The 20,521-nt window shown below is 46.7% G+C and overlaps 1 protein-coding gene across 1 annotated transcript in view; it reads right to left on the bottom strand.

The window, feature by feature from the left end:
- The window catches only part of SUPT6H (SPT6 homolog, histone chaperone and transcription elongation factor), a 1,106,805-nt gene that overhangs the window by 320,759 nt on the left and 765,525 nt on the right, over positions 1–20,521 (bottom strand). Inside the window, exon 24 of the mRNA XM_085649126.1 lies at positions 9,830–9,957. Within this exon, the coding sequence (XP_085505252.1) occupies positions 9,830–9,957 (128 nt within the window). The remainder of the gene's footprint in view (positions 1–9,829; positions 9,958–20,521) is intronic.

Raw genomic sequence — 20,521 nt, 5'->3', positions numbered from 1 at the left:
TAAATACTTTTGCAAAATGCAATTGACTTTTGTAGGTAATAGTTACAGGTTGTTGCAATAGGCAACACAATTTCAAACACAAAAATACATTGAGCTCAATGTGAGTTTTAAGTTATTTGCAATAGATTACTTTCAGGATTACTTTTCTAACTCCAGGACTGGATCCTAGATTCAGTCCTGGGACAGTTCTTGGAAACAAGTGAGTAAATTTGTCTTAATTACTGTTTTGCTATTTTAAAAGTTGACACACAGAAGAAATTTCATAGAAAAACAGTCAATGATTCCCTATGGAAGAAAATTCAAGTTACGGGTAAGGAATATGCTACTTACCAGTATGCATCTGTTCTTGGCATGTAGAGCTGCAGAGTTGTACACTTAGCATAGATCGCCATCTGGTGTTGGGCCCGGATGTTTGCAGTTTGTTTTTCTTCTTGGACAGTCTTTGGAAGTCACGAGTTTGGTGACTCCTCCTTCGGTCCGTACTGCGCATGGGCTTCGGCTCCATCCTCAGATTGTTTTTCGCCAACAGGGAAATGATGGAGCTTGGTAATCACAGTGAGAAACCCATGTGTGTAGTATCTAAATAAGATGTACTGGAACGGATACAGGTAGCCGGGGAGGCGGGTGGGCGTGTACAACTCTGCAGCTCTACATGCCAAGAACAGATGCATACTGGTAAGTAGCATATTTCGTTCGAGGCTATGAGCTGCAGATTGTACACTTAGCATAGATTATATAGCAGTACCCAACCCTAGCGGCGACCACCGGTATCCGTTGCAGTGGTTTGAAATAGTGTCTTTAGTACAGCCTGGCCCACTCTAGCTTGCTGCTTGGAATGCACATCTACACAGTAATGTTTTGTGAAGGTGTGCGGTGTAGACCATGTGGCTGCTTTGCAGATGTCATCTAAGGGTATATTCCCTAGAAAGGCCATAGAAGCCCCTAACTTTCTTGTAGAATGGGCTTTAGGCGGAACAGATAATGTTCTTTTAGCCTTTTGGTAGCAAATCTGTATGCATTTTACAATCCACCTAGCTATCCCTGATTTAGAAATGGGGTTGCCTTTATGTGGTGGAGAGAAGGAGACGAACAATTGTTTAGTCTTCCTGAAGGGTTGCGTTCTTTGTATGTAGTATAGCAAGGCCCTTTTTACATCGAGTGTGTGTAAGGCTCTTTCTGCAACAGATTGAGGTTGCGAGAAGAAGACAGGTAATTCCACCGATTGATTAAGATGGAAGGGGGAAATGACCTTGGGCAGGAACTTCGGATTTGTGCGAAGTATGACCTTGCTGTGATGTATTTGTATGAAGGGTTCCTGTATAGTGAACGCTTGTATTTCACCAACCCTTCTAAGGGAAGTGATAGCTACGAGAAAAGCTGTTTTCCAGGTGAGAAACTGTAGCTCGCATTTATGCATTGGTTCGAAGGGCGGACCCATTAGTCGTGTAAGAACTAAATTTAGATTCCATACAGGGGAAGGTGGTGCCCTGGGAGGAATTACTCGTTTAAGGCCTTCCATGAAGGCTTTAATAGCGGGCACTCTGAAGAGTGATAAATGCTGTCTGTTTTGTAGATAAGCAGCGATCGCTGCTAGGTGTAGGCGTATGGATGAATATGCCAGGTTACACCTGTGAAGATGGAGCAGATAGCATATGATGTGCTGTATGGATGCATCTAAAGGGTTGATTGTATTGTTACGGCAGTAAATAACAAATCTTTTCCACTTTGCGGCATAACATGCTCTAGTGGTAGGACGTCTGGCTTCCATGATGATGTTCATGCAATCAGGGGGAAGGTTAAGGTATCCGAATTCTAGGATTTCAGGAGCCAGATCGCCAGGTTGAGCTGAGCTGGGTTCGGGTGCCTGATTTCTCCATGGTTCTGGGTTAGGAGGCATGGGGATAGGTGCAGTTTTTGGTGTGGTACCACTGATAGTTGTAGTAGCGTGGTGTACCACGGCTGCCTGGCCCACGTCGGAGCTACCAGAATGAGTGTGAGGGAGTGCTGTTGTAGTTTCCTGACCACTAATGGAATTAGTGGGAGAGGTGGAAAGGCGTATGCAAATCTGCCTGACCAGTTCATCCATATCGCATTGCCCTTGGACAATGGGTGTGGGTATCTGGCGGCGAAGTTTGGGCATTTTTTGTTTTCGTGGGTGGCGAAGAGGTCTATCTGAGGATTCCCCCACTGTTGGAAGAATGGCTGAAGAACTTGTGGATGCAGTTCCCATTCGTGTAGTTGTTGCGTTTGTCTGCTGAGCAGATCTGCCATGGTGTTTTGTACGCCTGGGACGTGTTGTGCCAGGAGAAAGATGTTTTGGGGAATTGCCCATCTCCATATGCTCTGGGCTAAGCGGGAGAGCTGGGGAGAGTGTGTCCCCCCCTGTTTTTGGATATAATACATTGCAGTCATGTTGTCTGTGCGAATGAGGACTGCTTTGCCCGAAATCTGTTTTTGGAAAGATTTTAGGGCTAGAAAGATCGCCAAGAGCTCCAGATGGTTGATGTGGAGCAATTTTTGCTGTGGCGTCCATAGACCTTGCATTGTGAGGTGTAGGAGGTGCGCTCCCCAGCCGGAGAGCGATGCGTCCGCTGTTAGAATCACCTGAGGAACCGGGTCCAGGAACGGCCGCCCTTTGGAAAGGTTTGTGGTGTTCCACCACTGCAGAGAGTGATGTGTGCGGCCGTCCACCAACACCAGATCCGTTAGCTGACCCTGGGCCTGGTTCCACTGTTGTGCTAGGCACTCTTGAAGTGGACACATGTGTAGTCTTGCATGGGGCACTATAAAGATGCAAGACGCCATCATTCCTATGAGCTTCATGAACACTCTTGCTGGAAGAGAGTGTTGGGGAAGGAATGTTTTGCGTAAGGCTTGAATGCTTGTGATTCTGGCTGTGTTTGGATAGGCAATACCTTTGGAGGTGTCTATAGTGGCCCCGAGATATTGCTTTGTGTGAGATGGTATGAGGTGGGACTTTTGGTAGTTCACCGTGAAGCCTAGCTGGTGGAGCAGTTGGATAGTGCTGTTTGTATGCTGCACGCATTGGTGGTAAGACGCGGCTTTTATCAGCCAGTCGTCTAAGTAAGGGAAGACGTGAATGTGTTGACGTCTGAGGTGTGCTGCTACTACCGCTAGGCATTTGGTAAACACCCGTGGTGCGGTGGTGACCCCGAAGGGGAGAACCGTGAATTGGTAATGTTGCCCTTCCACCACGAACCTGAGGTATTTCCTGTGAGAGGGGTGTATTGGAATGTGAAAGTATGCGTCTTTCAGATCCAAGGTTGTGAGAAAGTCTCCATGACAGAGGAGCGGGAGGACTTGTTGTAGGGTGACTATATGGAAATGGTCTGAATGTATGTAGGCATTTAGAGGCCGGAGGTCCAGAATGGGCCTGAGGGTACCGTCTTTCTTTGGTATTAGGAAATATAGGGAGTAAACCCCTAGATTTTGCTGATTGATGGGGACCTGCTCTATAGCGTGTTTTTGGAGGAGGGAGAGTACCTCCTGTTTGAGCAGTGTGGAATGTTCTTGAGACATTGGACGGTGCCTTGGTGGGATATTGGGCGGGGTAGATGTTAGCTCGAGACAGTACCCTGACCGAATGTTTTGGGTCACCCATTTGTCCGATGTTATGGACTCCCATGCGTGGATAAAGTTTTGTAGTCTGCCCCCGACCGGAGTGGAATGGTCTGGGGGGAGCGGAGGGAAGTCATTGTGTGGGCGGGGTGGCAGAACGGGTGTTGTTAGTTTTGCCCCTGCCCTTATTGTTGTTGCCTCTGTAACCACCTCTTTGGTTGCCCTTTGAAAAGGTATTTTGAGGAGGGGATTTGTAGGAGGTAGAGGTGCTATCGGTGGAGAAGCCTCTGCCTGTGCCACGAAAGGAGGAGCGTCGAAAGGAACGTTTAGAGGCTTGTGTTTGGAGTGCCCCCATAGACTTTGCTGTGTCTGTGTCCTTTTTCATCTTTTCCAACGCTTCGTCTACTTTGGGCCCAAAGAGAGTTTGTTGGTCAAAGGGGTGATTGAGTATGGACGCCTGGACTTCAGGCTTAAACCCTGAGATCCTGAGCCAGGCATGGCGACGAAGCAGGACACTGGTATTTATGGCTCTAGAAGCAGTGTCGGCTGCATCGAGGGCACATTTAATGGAGGTGTTTGTAATGAGTTTACCCTCCTGTATTAGCTCATGAGCCCTACGCTTGTGTTTCTCGGGGAGGTGTTGCATAAGAGCCTCAAGTTCGTCATAGTGTGCTCTGTCATAGCGCGCAAGTAGCGCTTGTGTGTTTGCAATGCGCCACATGTTTGCAGCTTGAGAGGCGGTGCGCTTGCCAGACGCGTCTAGGAGTTTAGATTCCTTGTCTGGCGGTGGGGCTTCTCCTGAGGACTGGGAGTTAGCCCGCTTTCTAGCTGTAGAGACAACTAGGGAATCTAAGGGAGCAGGGCCCTTAATGTATGCAGGGTCTGTGGGTGCCGCCTTATACTTTTTCTCTATTCTAGGGTTTAGTACCCTGGCCCTGACAGGGTCTTTGAACACCTCTGCGGCATGCTTGGTGACACCCTTAAGCATGGGTAAGATAGAGGTGGATTTGTCCTGTATGTCGAATGTATCCAGTAAGAAGTCGTCTTCCACTGGTTCAGTGTGCATGTCCACCCCATGGTAGTGTGCTGCTCTCTGCACTAAATGATGGAACCCTAAGGAGTCCTCTGGAGGAGACGGCCTGGATGGGTATAGGTCGTCCTGAGGAATATCGGGTACATCAGGGTTATTGTAATCCTCCCACGGGTCTGGGGTCCCTGGTGGAGTGGGATCCATTGGGGCGTCCGCCGGATAATTGTCCGGGTCCCCGTCGTCCGGATCTGGGGATGGGGCCGGAGAGTAGTGAGGTAAAGGTGGCGGAGACCTGGGAGGGGGTGGAGGAGGTAGGGGAGGTGGTAGTGGGGAGGGCACTCTGAGGGGAGAAGTAGCAGAGTCCTTCCGTTTGGGTGGTGGAGGAGGAGCCGGAGTATCAAGGCGTCTTTTCTTGATAATTAAAGTCAATAGCCCAGTCTTTGGATCTTTGGACAGAGTCTTCTGTAAAGGGTCTGGTGTAAACAGAGCCAATGGCGCCGAATCGTCAGTCGGCACCGGTGATTTCGGAACCGAGGACTTCGATGGTTTGTGTGCGCCATGCTTTTTTGGGGCCTCCGGTTTTTTCGGCGTCGAAGGAGTTTTCGGCGCCGGAGCCGACAGATTTGTGTTTGTGTTTGGTCGGCACCGAGAGTCCAGGCTTCGGCACCGGTGGCTTCGGAGTCGAGCTGGATATTGCTTTCTTCGGTGCCGGATGCTGTTTTTCGGCACCGGGCGTCGGCTGGCTAGATCCCGAGCTGCCGTGAGACTTTGGAGGCTTCGACACCGGGCCCGAAGGTGGGGTGATCGAAGCTTTGGTCTTGGTTTTGCCCAGGCCGGCAGGCGAGGGAGTAACCTGAGTCTCTTTGGTTTTGGGCGCGGGGGTGGGAGGGGGCACAGTACTCACGGCCCGCTGCGCCGGTGAGATGTCCTCCACGTCGGAGTCGTCGGCCTCGGAAGCGCTGACGACGTCTTCTTCCTGCTCGGTGTGTGTTTGCCCCGAAGCTTCGGCGCCGTCTCCGAAGATGTCCGGTGGAGCTGCAGACGATGAGTGCGCCATGGTACGTCGAGCTTTTCGATCCCGGATGGTTTTCTTCGATCGAAAAGACTTACAGGCGGGGCAGTCTCTGGCCTCCTGTTCTGGAGAGAGGCAAAGATTACACACCTGATGGAGGTCGGTGTGGGGAAATTTAGACCCACATTTTGGGCACTTTTTGAACGGAGTCCTTTCCATCGGCCGGGACCGGAGTCGAGGAGGGCCCGAAGGCCGGTGCCGATGTACGGGATGGAGAAAAGTGCCGCTTCGAGAGATGAAGATGATGATGAAGAAACTCGAAGAAACGAGGATTTTCCGTCGAGGCTGGAACCGTAGAAGTTCGAAGCCGGAGCACGAAGTATCACATCCGAGCCCGATGGCGGAAAAAAACAATCTGAGGATGGAGCCGAAGCCCATGCGCAGTACGGACCGAAGGAGGAGTCACCAAACTCGTGACTTCCAAAGACTGTCCAAGAAGAAAAACAAACTGCAAACATCCGGGCCCAACACCAGATGGCGATCTATGCTAAGTGTACAATTTGCAGCTCATATGCCTCGAACAGTATGTTCTTGTTACTTTTGTAATCCAGGACTGGGCTCCTAGGCTCAGTACTGGGACATCTATCTAAAACAGGTAAGTAATTACGTTTTCACAGTTGGTACGATTTCTAAAGAATATTTGTAGTTTGCAAAAATCGACAGAAGAAATTTCACAGAAAAACAGTCAATGATTTCCTATGGAAGAAAATTGGGTTAGTGGTAAGTACGGTTGTGTGTACATTTCAGGGTCAGTGCTGGGCACCAAGATCCAGCACTAGGATCTCTTCTCACAGCAAGTGAGTATTTCCGTTTTCGTTACTCGGTTGATTTTAGGTGAATATTTTAAGTTTTGGAAACTCCAAACTTAGAAGAAATTTCAGAAGAAATCAGTCAATGTTACCCTATGGAAGAAAATTGTACTCGACTGGCAGAGTTGAGGTTGTGGGCACAGACTCAGGGGTCTCCCAGGGTCACGTTGGTACAGTTGTTACACCCTCAGCGGCACTAGGGCGGCGGTGCAGAGTGAGTTAGGCCCAATGTTATCCTATGGGAGGCAGGGGGGCCTTGGTTGGTGGCTGCTGACTAGCAGGCCACGCGGCTGTGGGAGCTGGGCTCCTGGTCACTTGTCAGGGCAAATGGGGAAGTAGGTAGAAGAAGAAGTTACCCTGCCAGGGCCACTCGGGCGGCTGGGTGCAGGGTGCTTTTGAGCCTTCGGGCGCTCAATGGATTTCAATGAGAAAGCTCCAGGACGAACAAAGGCTGCAAGCTCGGGGACAAAGATCCTTCAGGTGCCACCACCACTTCGAGAGGTAATTTGGGTAGTTGGAGGATAGGTAGGTACCCAGGAGTCGGGCTCAGGGGGCCGCAGGGCGCCCGGGTGCCTTTTGTTGTCGGGAAATCTTACCCTCTGTTGATCGCGGTTGGGAGGGTCCCTGGTTCTGAGGCTGCAGGCGTCGTCAGGAGCGTCGAGGTGGGTCCTTGAGTGCCGGATTCTGGGTCCCAGTCGCTGTGGAGACGTCCTCGGGGTGATTGTCCACTCCGGCACAGGCCATGCTTGGCGGGTGCAGAGTGTGCAGGGATCGCGGTTCCGGGCTGATGCCAGGGGTTAGAAACTTGCTTTGAGCAGAGCCACTAATCATGGGAGCCCCAGATGCTCAGAGTCACAAGGTAGCCAGGTCCTCCGGGGTCTGTGAGGTTGCTGGCCACAAGAGGTGCCAGGATTTAGCAGGAGCAGGTTTGAGGGTCGACAGGCGGGTAGGGCTGGGGCCAAACCAGTTGGTGTCTTCCTCTTCTTAGCAGCTGCACGGCAGGTCTTCTTTCTTCTTACTCTTCTTTACTTTTTCGGAATCTGGAATCTGAGGAAGGAAGGTTCAGGGTGCCACTAAATACTAGATTTAGGGGCGTTACAGGTAGGTAAAGGGCAGGGACTAATGGGTCCCTGCCCTGGGGTGGGTACAACCCCTATCCTGCCACTCTCCTGTGGGAGGAGGGCAGTAACCTAGTCCTGATTGGGCAGGGCTTCCCATCTTCAAGATGGCGAGAGCCCGGAGATGTGCTTCATCTCGCCTCCCCCACCTGAGGGGTGTGGTTGGCGGAGGCTGGCACATCCCCGGTCCTTACTTGGGGTTTCCGGCCAATCTTTCTGCCAGAGTGGGGGTCAGAACCGGTGGGGGCCAGTTTGCTGGGTACAGCAAGTGGCCTGGAGGAGCTCACAAAGGCGGCCCTGCCTTTGAAGCTTCCCCCTGTCCATCCTGGGGGAGGAGATCTAGCACCTAGCTCAGGATGTGCATTGTTGCAGGCCCAGGAGAGCGGGGGCTCTCCACCCAGGGGTCCAGCAACATGTCTGCTGTGTGGCAGCCTAGGTAGCCTCCCAGACAAGACGTGGATTGTAGGTTAGGTTTCAGGGGGCATCTCTAAGATGCCCTCTGTAGTGCTTTGTACATTAAATTCCACATGGGTATCAGTGCGGGTTTAAGGTGCTGAGAAGTTTGATACCAAACTTATCAGTCTTCAGTGTTGCCATTATGGTGCTGTGGAGTTCGTGTTTGACAAGCTCCCAGCACCATATACTTTTAAATGGCAGCACTGCACTTATTGCCCAGGAATGGACCTGGGTACTGTAGGGGCACGGGGCTCGTGCTCCTGTGCCCACACCACTGGCATAGGGCACCCAGCTAGAGGGGTGGCTGATGTATGCCAGGGCTGTGTAGGTTGTGGGCATGCCATGTCGACTCTTTGTTTTGTCTGGTACCCAGACACTCAGCCTGCAAGGGCAGTGTGTTTGTGTTAGGGTACAGGGCCTCTAAGGGCGGCACAATAAGTGCTGCAGCCCTTAGAAAGCTTGTGAGGGTGGTAAGCAAAATAAAATCATGGAATAAAAATACTAAAAAACACTTCATGTACACAGTATGTTTAAGTAAAAGACTGACATTTTATTGACAAAAATGAAGAAAATTAGTTAAAGGTTTCAAGCATTATAGGATAAAGAATACACCTTCCAGGTTTTACATTGAGAGGTACAGAAGCCAGCCTTTCCACTTGGAGTGCCCCTAAAACGCTCTATATAGTCCTCAACAGTTAGATGCCATCAACTGCCCCCATAAACTGGTATTTGAGGGGGCTTTGGGTGTACCCTCTTACTGGTATGGACTCGGCTGTACAGTTAAATGGCACACAAAATCATGATTCACCCCCACTGGGCTCGCAGACTGCTGAGTTCACTGGGGTGAGAACCCATGAGGAAGACAAGAATGTAAGATTGTCCATGAGGAAGGCCACATGGACAAACTGTGTTACTCTGTCTTGTTTGTATACAAGTCGTCAGGGGTTGCTCAATAGGCCTGCACATAATTTTAGAGTAAAATCTTTTGGACGGTGTTCTTCTGGTCCTGGCTGCGTTTCAGGTAACCCTAAAATAGTTTGGAAGGTGGGACAGCAGAACAACAGAGCACAACACCGTTTGCTTATGTGGCGAATGTAGGTTTATGTGTAGGAACCGGTGTTTAAAAGCATTGTGTACTATTCCTATTCGGCTAGGGTCCACTTTTATCTTCAGTTTTCTATTTGAGCAGTTATATTATTTTCTACCTGACCAATTTCACAAGCACTCTTCTCAGTTTCCTTTATGGAACTAACCGAATTCTACGAGGCTTGCAAGGCAGGTCCAGAATTGAAAATTACAGAGCCAGCGTCAGACAATTGAAAAGCAGTTAAAAGGAAACAAGGATTTAAATGGTGAGAAAACCTCCAAAAACATTAACCATGAAAAATGCTTCTAAAAGGTAGAATGAGGTCAGATAATGTGCATGCCAAAGGTGCCCGCACTGGCGATAGTAAATAGTTGATTCCTATTCCATGGCACTGTGACATTTTAATGTTCAGGACCAGGAAGTTTCTTATTAAAGGACTCTTAGTAACAAACACTTATGACATGGAAATTAAATGGTAATCCAATAAGTGATGTCTGCTTTCTTCTTCAAAACATGCTTATTCCTCAGTCTAAAGCTTTGATGAGTGATAGGAGCTCTCCAAGGCAATTTGAAGTTCAAAATATGGATAAACAAAAAATAATATTGACAAGAAACTGAACACCCAATCATTATACACTTTTTAAACTCTCAAGCTAAATAAAGGTAGTCCGTACTAACCTGTCACCCAAAGAGTTGGTATCAATCTTGATGAATCCAGCACAATTGATGAAGACTTTGGGACCCATGTGACACATTGTGACAAGTTGAGTACGGCTCTCCAGTCGTGTGTTGTTCTGTTTTAGGATCTACATCCGTGGAGAAATACAAGATTAAAGTGCCTGCTTAATTAGCCTTGACATCCTAAGAGCACTCTAACCGATTTCAATCAAAGGTTAAACCAACAAAAACGAGTGTTCTGGTAACAGCACACCCCCAAGAGGTAACAATGTCCAGTCTCCTTAAAAAATATTCTGTGAAAATCTTTTCCACTGGATGTAGATTTCAAACACTATTTGACAGGTCCACACTGTACCTAGCTTACGACAATGCCTCCACCCAGCACAACTCACCACTGCATATCGGACCTAGATAGGTCCTCCATCGGGGGTTAATCTTCACTGTTCCAGACTGGGGCGAACGAGACAAGTTTATTGGCATGTTCAAAAAGTGTCTTGTTCACCCAAATGTACATCGGAGGAGATTAACTCCCTGATGACGGCTCTATCTAGGCCCGCAATGCAGTGGGGAGTTGTACAAAGTTCATTGTTTAGCTAACAGTCAACAAGCTTATTTAAAATACATTTAGAAAAATTTGAACAAATGTTAAAATTCATGAATAGACAAAACTTTGAAATCGTGTTTACACAGAATATAATGAATGACATTTTTCCTGTAAAGATTAAACTGATTGAAGCAAAACAAAGAAGAAACCCACTAGGGTTCCAAAAGTAATTCTGGAGGAGATACTGCCCTTACTTAGGTACAGTGTGGACCAGTCATACATTAACGCATCTACGATCAGAAGGTGACACCCCACTAGCACACTGATAATTTCGTATTACTAGGGAAACCTATAAAAAAACAAGGGAGTTCACAGATTTCTATAGAAATACGAATCATGACATTAATTAATTGAAAAAAAAACCAGCAGCAAAAGTCAATATTTCAAGAATGCGTATATACATTTCCAAGCTTTCAGGATGATACAGGTCACTGTCTCTGCCAAGTGACATACCACTGCATACCGATGTAATGTTAACGCATTTTCTTCCAAGCAGTGATTATCAGTTAAACATGTTTAAGAAGTATTTGTATTTTAAAATGAAAACAACTGTATTGTTGAGTGGTTATCATGAAATTAAGTCGCACTTGTGGATGTGGGGGATTGATAAACAAGCAGTGGTCTCCAGAAGAACGGAAGATGTGTTTTTCTCTACAATGAGGCCTACCCTTCACATAGGCTAGAATTTGGGAATTCCTTAAAACACTTTTAAGATGTAATTCCTGATCAGAAAGCAGTAAATTTGTCATGTTTCATACCTTTGGAGTGGTAATGGTAAGTCCTCCTCACTGGTGAAGTTTGATTTACCATTACTGTTTTAGAAATGTCAGTTTTAGAAAGTGAAAATTTCTCTGTACTTACTTCTCTGTGTGCCTGACAGCCTGTCTCCAATACACGTCTGGGGTGGATGACAGCTACACTTTCTGCACTCCCTCTAGACAGCCACAACACAGGAAGGATAGGTGTGTCTGAGTACCCATCTACAATCATCTGCATTCTGATGGCCTTGCTTGGGCAGGATGGAAGGGAATGGCTAGCACTTCCCTTGAATAGGCAGTGTCCTGTCTCCACACAAATGATTAATTACCCCCACAGATAGACTGGCAGACAGGCCTGGCTTGAAAGGGATACTTGTTGTAAGAAAGTGCCCTCTTTCTGCACGGTATGCCCCCACTTTTTGCTGAATTGCTGATGTTCTTTGACTGAGTGTGCCCTGGGCTCCTGCTAATCAGGTACCCAGGGCCTATGTTCCTTCCCTAAAATTGCATTGAAGCATAAAACCCAATTGGCATCCCTGGCCACAGGTAGGCCTCTGGTAAATGGTACCACAGGTACCCAGGGCACTGTGACGAGGGAAGGCCCATGAGGGCTGCAGCACTTATTTTGCCACCCCTTAGAGGCCCTGTACCTTTTCACTCACACACTGCCTTTGCAGGCTGCGTGTCTTGGTGCAGACCAAGTGAAGAGTCGACATGGCACACCTTCATGTGTGCCATGCCTACAAACCACTGCCACCATAATAGCTACAATGAAAGCTATTGTTTGGTATCAAACCTCTCGGCACATTAAACCCACACTGATGCCAGTGTGGGATTTAATGTAAAATGCACAATAGAGGGCATCTTACAGATGCCCCCTGAAACTTGACCAACTGAGTGGCTGCTTAGGCTGCCATCAACACACAAGTTTCTGGACCCCTGGGTCGAGAGCCTGCTGCTCTCGGGGGCCTGAAACAATACACATCCTGGAACGAGGTGCCAAGCCCCCTCCCCCAGGATGGGCAGGGTCACGAAGGGTAAGCTTCAAAGGCATACTGCCTTTTTGAGCTTCCCCAGACCACTTGCTGCTTTCAGCAACTGGTAACCCCTGGTTCTGCCCCCCACTTTGGGCGGGAGAACCGGCGGGAAAAACAAGTGAGGGAGAGGTGTGTGCCCACCTCTGCAAACTCCACCCCTCAGGTGGGGGAGGTGAGGTGAAGCACAACTCTGAGTCCCTGCCATCTTGAGGATGGGGGGACCCAACCAACCAGGAACAGGCTCCTGCCCCCCTCCCACTGGAGGGTGGCACAATAGGGGATGTACCCACCCCAGACAAAGGGACCCATTGGTCCTGCCCTCTACCTACCTGTAACTCCCCTAAATCTAGTATTTAGAGGGCACCCTGAACCTTGCTTCCTCAGATCCAGAAACAAGAAGAAGATAAGAAGAAGGACCGAAGAACCGTGCAGAGCTAACAAGAGGACGACACCCACTGACTTAGCCCCAGCCCTACAGGCCTGTCTCCCCTCGAATCTGCTCCTGCAAAACCCTAGTGTGTCCTGCAGCCAGCGACCTCAAAAACCCCAGAAGACCTGCCTGCCTTCACTTCCAAAGACTGCTTCTCCCGTGAACACCAGATTTGTTCAACTGCAACCTCTGGCAGCAGCCGGAAACCGCGAATCCAGCCCACTGCACCAGCCAAACCCAGCCCAAGCTCGAGTGGAAAAACACCACGAGGAGGTCACCCCGGCAATCCTGAACCGAGATCCGGTGACCCCTGACCTGCCTCAAGCTTCCAGCCAAAGACTGCAGTGTAAACCCAGAAGGCCCCCCCTAACCGCGACCAGGAGCTGGTAAGAAGATCCAATCCCAAAAGGCATCCCTGCACCGGACGCCCCGCGGCCTTTTGTGCCCAAACCAACGGTGCCTAACCAGCCCCTAACTTCCCAACTTACCTCTCAAAGTGGTGGTCGCACCCAGAAGTCCTTTGTCTCCCTGCCTGCAGTGCTTTTGCAAACCGGAGGTTCTCTATTAGGAACAGGGCGCCCAACGTCGAAACAGCACTCTGCCGCCAGCCGCCTCAGTGCCGCTGAGGGTGTACCTTTTGTGCTACTTTGTTTCCCCATTTGCCCTGACCTAAACCCTAGGAGCTTTGCTCCTACAACCCAGTAGCCTGCTTGCCAGCAGCCACCTACCGGAGGCCCCCTATCTCCCATTGGATAACATTGGGCCTCAGCACTCTGCTCACGGCCGCCCTAGTGCCGCTGAAGGTGTAACAAGAGTGCATCCCTGACCCTGAGTCTAACCCCAGAACCTTAACTCCCACAGTCAATAACTTACCTTTGAACCGATCACCTTTTTTTCCTCCATAGGATAACATTGACAATTTTCTTCCAAAAAGTTTAAGTGTGGAGTTTTGAAATCTAAAAATATTCTTTAAACATCGCAAAAATAACCAAAACGCATTTACTTACCTGTTTGCAGGAAATGTCCCAGTGCTGAATCTAGGTATCCAGCACCGAGTTAGAAAAGTAACGTAAAAAGTAACCTACCTGTAATTTACTGAAAAAGCCTATTCATTTCAATGTACTGTATTTGCTAAGTATTGCAACCTACTGCATCCCCTGTAAATCAAACAAAGTACAATTCCTGTTGCATTTTCAAACTGTACTACATTCAGCAACTTATTACTGTAAAGTATGTAATGCTTACCTGTGTGTAGAGATGTCTACTGCTTATGTCATAGCCCTGTTACTTAGTTACAGATAGAATGGAAGTGATGATATGTTCTAGGATAAACAGTTAGAAGAGAGAGATTGAATGTTTTAGATGTGGTGCTCCAGGGCATATAGCTACTAGTCTGAATTGTATGGCAAGAGGAACATTATGTAGGAGTTGTGGAAAAAGAGGACATTTTTCCAAAATGTGTCGCACGAAAAGTATTGGGAGAAATAGAGTCCAAGAAGTGGAAGATATCTGTGAATATGTTGATGATGTCTTATTAATGGTTGAAGGAGATCAAGAAGGATTTGAAATTAATAAAACTGATGAGTTCTATAGTCCTAATGTGAGAATGGAAAGTACAGACAAACTAGAAAAACCACATTGTAATATCACACTTGATGAAAAGGAGATAAGAATATTGGGAGATTCTGGGAGTTTATATACTCTTATATCAAAAATCTTTTGAAAATAATTGGTCAAAGGAATGTGGTCCAATTATGTACAATTCTGATATTCGTGCTGTGGGATATGCAGGAAAAAGGATAGAAATACTGGGAATGTGTTGGATGACTCTAAAATTTAAAAGTGAAGCAGTTAGGGGTAGAGTATATATTACGGATTTTGGGTCGGATCTCCTTGGATGGCGTCATCAGAGGGACTTAATCATTATTGACACAAATGCCAAAGAACCTGTTATGGTCTTCGAAAAGACAACTGTTCAAGATATATGTGATGATAACAAATTGTTTGAAAAATATCCTAATGTTTTTAGTTCAAGGTTGGGACTATTAAGAGGATTTTCACATAAGATTATTTTGAAAGAAAATGCAAAGCCTGTTCATACAATAAGAAATGTACCTAATCTGATGCTAGAACCTCTGTGTCAAGAGATTGATAATTTACTGAAGCAAGGGATAATTGAGCCGATTGAAGCCTCCGAATGGTTGGCTCCGTTCGTGATTGCCCCAAAGGATGGAAAAAAAATTTGTCTCTGTATTGACTTGCGCGATCTCAACAAGAATATTTGGTTGGATAGAGAACCGTTGCCTAACATATCTGAAATGTTATCAACCATGGGTGGTGGGCGCGTTTAGTGTTTTAGATATGTCAGCGGCCTATCATCAGATTAAATTGCATGAGTCATCGAGACACCTAACTTCCTTTGCTACGCCTCTTGGTGCATTCAGATATAAGAGGATGCCATCTGGTTTGGCGTCGGCTTCAGCCGTTTTTCAGAGGGCAATGAAAAGCATTTTTGGAGGAGACATGAAAAAGGTTTGGTGTTTCCAGGATGACATCTTAATTGCTGGAAATGATTATTTTGATCATGACAAGTTATTTGAAGAGGTAATGATAAGACTGGAGAAATATAATTTAACTATAAAAAGAGAAAAAGTTCAATTGAGGAAGACCAAGGTTGATTATTTAGGACATGAAGTAAGTTCAGAGGGTATAAGACCAAAAAAAAGTATTATTAAAGCAATTACAATGGCACCCGAACCAACAAATAAGGATGAACTTGGGACTTGCGGAGTATTGCTCAAAATACGTAAATAGTTTTACTGAGATCGTCGAGCCTTTGAGGGAAATTATGAAAAAAAGTGTTCCATTCGAATGGTCTAGTAAATGTAAAGAGGGTTTTGAACTCATAAAAAAAAGGATATCTGAAGCACCCACATTAGGACGCTTTGAAGTTGGGGGGAGAACATTCTTAACTACTGATGCTAGTGGTGTTGGTATAGGGATAGTATTATCACAAATGGTTGGTGGTGAAGAAAGAATCATTGGTTTTGCCCCAACAAGATTACAGGGAGCGGAAAGGTCTTATTCAGTAATTGAGAGAGAAGCCTTGGCGTGTTGTTGGGGAATGTGCCACTTCATGTTTATCTATGGGGTCTTCCTTTCAGAATACGTACTGATCATAAGCCATTATTGTATATCTTCAAAGGTGGAAGGAAGTACCCCAAGAATTTCTAGATGGTTACCATCTGTTATGGAATTCAATTATGAAGTTGAATACGTTAAAGGAAATAAAAATGTGATTGCCGATTATCAAGAGTGCCTTTGGATGAAGATTGTAATGAAGTCTGTGGTGATATAAATAGTGATATTTGTGGGAACACAGGAGTCTTTGCTTTGTCGTCTGAAGAATGGAGCAAGGCCATGGAAAGTGATTCAGTATTGAAGAAAGTGGAATCTAGGATTGTTGAAGGTTGGAGTTTTTATGATAACAAGGATTCAGATTTAATGGAATTTTTTACGGTCAGGGAAGAATTGAGTCTATGCAATGGAAACATTATGAGGAGATGGCAAATTGTGCCTCCTAGAGACATAAGGAAACATATTCTTGAGATAATTCATGAGGGTCATCCAGGTCAGGGAATGTCGAAACGAGGAGTTCGAGAATCATTCTGGTGGCCTAGGGTTGATAGTGAAGTTGAAGCTTTAGTGAAAGATTGCCAATTTTGCTTGAATAGTGATAAGTCCAAAGTTGTACGTCAACCCCTTTTGGAATGCACAAAATTTCCATCAAGACCTTGGGAAAAACTAACTATGGATTTTATTGGCCCAGTTAATAAATTAGGAATGAGAGATAGATTTATCCTTGTCCTAGTTGACTATCACTAAGTGGTTTGTGATAGAAACCATGGGAGAAATCAATACCAGTAATGTCATGAAATGTCTTGAAAGGGTTTTTCTTGAGGAAGGAATACCAGCTAGTATTGTGACTGACAATGGAGTACAGTTTATTTCAAGTGAGATGGTAGATTACTTCAGTCGGATGGGTATCACACATGAGAAGGTAGCTCTTTTTAGACCTCAGGCAAATGGTCTAGTAGAAAGAATTAATCGAATTGTTGTGGAAAATATACAGTTGTCTCTTGCAAATGGATTGTCTTGGAGACAAGAGTTGAGGAAAATGATGTGGATGCATATAATTACTCCCCATTCCAGTACTGGAGTAGCTCCTTTTGTGTCTCTTAAGGGAAGAGAACCAGGAAAAAAATGAATGTCCTGTAAGGTTGTGTAAGAAGGAAAGGATATGGGTTGACCGTGAACAAGTGTTGAAAAAAGTTGAAGAAGGTCAAGAAAAGATGAAAAGTGTGTACAATCCCAGAAAAGGTGCAAAACAAGTGTATATTCAAGTGGGAGACTGGGTTGTAGTACGAAAAAATGAATGGGTTCGTAAAGGTGAAAGCAAATATATAGGACCTTTTCAAGTCAAAGATGTAAAATCCAATGTTGTCATTTTGGAAAATGGTACAACTTGGAGTTTAGGGAATGTTTTCAAAGTGTGTTGACCATAAGATATCCACAGGAAAATATACCTGCGGATTATTGGGTATAGAGTCCCAAAGTTTATCTTTATATTTTATTGTACTGATTCATCTTTGTTTCTTTTGTTCTTTCCTTATATCATTATTATTGTATGTTCTCATGTTGTTGTATTGTATGAAAAGGAGATATGTAGAGATGTTTACTGCTTATGTCATAGCCCTGTTACTTAGTTACAGATAGAAAGGAAGTGATGATATGTTCTAGGATAAACAGTTAGAAGAGAGAGATTGAAGTTGAAGACGCTACTCTCTGCTGGGATGCTGTTTGATGAATTAACTACCACAAAACTACAAGAAACCTGTGAAGGCTCTTCTTTTCACTGTGACAGGGTGGCTTGGGTCTAAAAATAGAACAGTAAATTTTTTATACAAAAACAATTGGTCTAGAGTTTGTCCTCGAGTGTATGAATTCATTTGCTGATTGAGTGTGTACATCAAATGCTTAACACTGTCCTCTGATACTGCCTTACTGCTCGACCTCTCTACCACAAATAGAGAGTAAGGTTCTTTTTAACTTTAACCTCTGCCTACCTCTGGGGTCACCTGTACTCTATACACACTATACGTCATTTTGGTGTAGTATATATAGAGCCAGTTTCCTACACTTGTGCAGTTCAGAGAGCAGCTTGGAAATCACCACACATCAAAGGAACTTTTAGGTATAAGTACTGGGTATCTGACCCCCTAAAATCAGACACCACTGGACTTGTAACTGAAACTCTGCCAGAAGAACTGCTGTGCTGCTTAAAGGACTCAACTGGACTGCTGATCTGAAAGCCCTGCTTTTCTGTTTGCTGCCCTGCTGCCTGCTTTGCTCGACTCTGCTGAAGGAGAGCTGTACACTCCCTTCACTTCACGTGATTTCCAAGGGTTTGTTGGCTTGCCTCCTGTTGCTTGAGACTCAAAGATAGCAAAGTCTGTACCCCAGCTCCTGTGCTTGGGAACAGGGTGCTGAGGTTGTTGGTAGCTGGTGCACTAAAGGAGAGGGGGGCACTTGAAAATACACTGCACGAGGGGACTTGCAGTTAAGTCCAGAGGGGCCCCCTTTGAGAGAGTAGGCGCAGGAGCCTCAGGACAGTCAGGAGCACAGCTGCATCATCATTACCGGGCCGGTCAGGCCAGGCACAGAACAGACAGGTCAGCCAGGCAGTGTCAAGATGTCCTCGCAGTCAGGAACAGACAACTTGGAGAGGAGATTTCAGGACAGCTGAGACACTCACAACATGTGTCTCAGGGATATAGACCTCCTTCGACAGTTGCTTGCTTCCTGCGCAGTTGGAGTCCGGAGGGGACTCTTCGTCTCTGTACAGGTTACAGGAGGTCAGGTTACCCGGGAATTGGTGCGGCATATCTCCAGTAGGTCCTAGTGTCCTCAAAACAGAGTAGACCCTTCAGATCTGGTGTACCACTTTTGGCCCCGGTGCTGCATCACAGTCGCCGGGGAGCAGCAAGTCAGAAGGTCCGGAGTCTGAGGTTCAGTGCCTGCTGTCGCAGAGGAAGAAGGGAGATTCTTTGGTAACTTGTTGAAGACTGGAGGTGCTCTGGGGTTCTTAGGAGCCCTCACAGTAGCAAGGCGAGGCAGCACAATGTGAATGTCTAGTCCTTCAGGCAGCAGGCAGGGTATGGCGCAATTTTTCTGCAGCAGGGCTTCAGTTCTAGGGTAGCAGCTTATTGGTCTGTTTCTTCTTTTTGTTTGTCGATTCTGAGTTTCAAGGTCCAGGGATGCCACCTAAATAATACATTTAGGAGGGTTAAAGGGGGAGACAGTGTAAGAAACTGGCTCTATATATACTACACCAAAATGAGGTATAGTGTGTATAGAGTCCAAGTGTCCCCAAAGGTAGGCAGAGGTTAAAGTTAGATAGAACCTTACTCTCTAATAGTGCTAGCTTGGTCCAGCAGTAATGCAGTATCAGAGAACAGTGTTAAGCATTTGATGTAAACGCTCAGTCAGCAAATGAATTCACACACTCAAGAACTGAACTCTAGGCCAATTATTGTTGTATAAGAATATGCTGTTTATTTTTAGAACCAAGCAGGCCTGGTTCAGGTAAGCATTAAATACTTTTCAGTAATAAGTTACTGGATATAGGACAGTTTGAAAATGCAAAATAAATTGTACTTTGTCTGATTTACAGGGGAGCAGTAGTATGCAACACTTGGCAAATACAGTACATTGGAATGAATAGGCTTTTTCAGTAAATGGCAGGTAAGTTACTTTTCACGTTACTTTTCTAACTCACTGCTGGATACCTAGATTCAGCACTGGGACATTTCCTGCAAACAGGTGAGTAAACACGTTTTGGTTATTTGTGCGATTTTTAAAGAGTATTTTTAGGTTTCAAAACTCCACACTTTATTTGGGCGAAAAAGTGTCAAAGTTATTCTGTGGAAGGAAAACAGGTTAACGGATCACAGGTAAGTAATCGACTGTGGGAGTTAATGTTCTGGTGTTAGACTCAGGGGTCTCCCAGGGTGAGTGATGCATTGTTGTTGCACCCTCAGCAGCCCTTGAGCGGCTTGGTGCAGAGGGTTGAGGCCCAATGTTATCCAATGGGGGATAGGGAGCCTCAGCTTGGTGGCTGCTGGCAAGCAGGCCACTGGGTTGGGAGCAAAGCTCCTAGGGTTAAGCTCAGGGCAAGTTGGGGACCAAAGTAGCACCAAAGGTGCACCCTCAGCGGCACTAGGGCGGACGGGTGCAGGGTGCTGTTTTGAGTTCAGTGCCCTGTTTTCAATGGAGGACCTCTGGGACAAAAAAACACTGTAGGCTTGGGGACGAGGATCTTCTGGGTGCGACCACCACTTCGAAGGGTAAGTTGGGATGTCATGGGTTGGTTAGGCACTGTTGGTTTGGGCACACAAGGCCATGAGGCGTCTGGTGCAGGGGTGCCTTGTGACGTCGGATTCTCCTACCCGCTCGTCGCGATAGGGGTGTCCTTTGGATTGAGGCTCCAGGCGTCGTCTGGAGGCTTAATGCAGGTCAGGGGTTGCCGGATCTCCGGTCAGGATCGCTGGGGTGACCTTCTCGTGGTGTTTTTCCACTCAAGCTCAGGCCTGGTTCGGCGGGTGCAGAGTGGGCTGGATTCGCGGACTCTGGATGGCACCAGAAGCTGTAGTTTAAACACGTCTGATGTTCACAGGAGAAACAGTCTGGGAAGTGAAGGCAGGCTCTCCGGGTTTGTGAAGTTGCTGGCTGCTGGACACGCCGGGATTTCGCAGGAGCAGGTTCGAGGGGAGACAGGCCTGTAGGGCTGGGGCCAAGTCAGTG

Source organism: Triturus cristatus, chromosome 3_2 (genome assembly GCF_964204655.1).
Source record: "Triturus cristatus chromosome 3_2, aTriCri1.1, whole genome shotgun sequence".
Lineage (NCBI taxonomy): Eukaryota > Metazoa > Chordata > Amphibia > Caudata > Salamandridae > Triturus > Triturus cristatus.
Note: the sequence above shows the minus strand (reverse complement) of the source record. Positions and strands in the feature narration are given on the sequence as shown.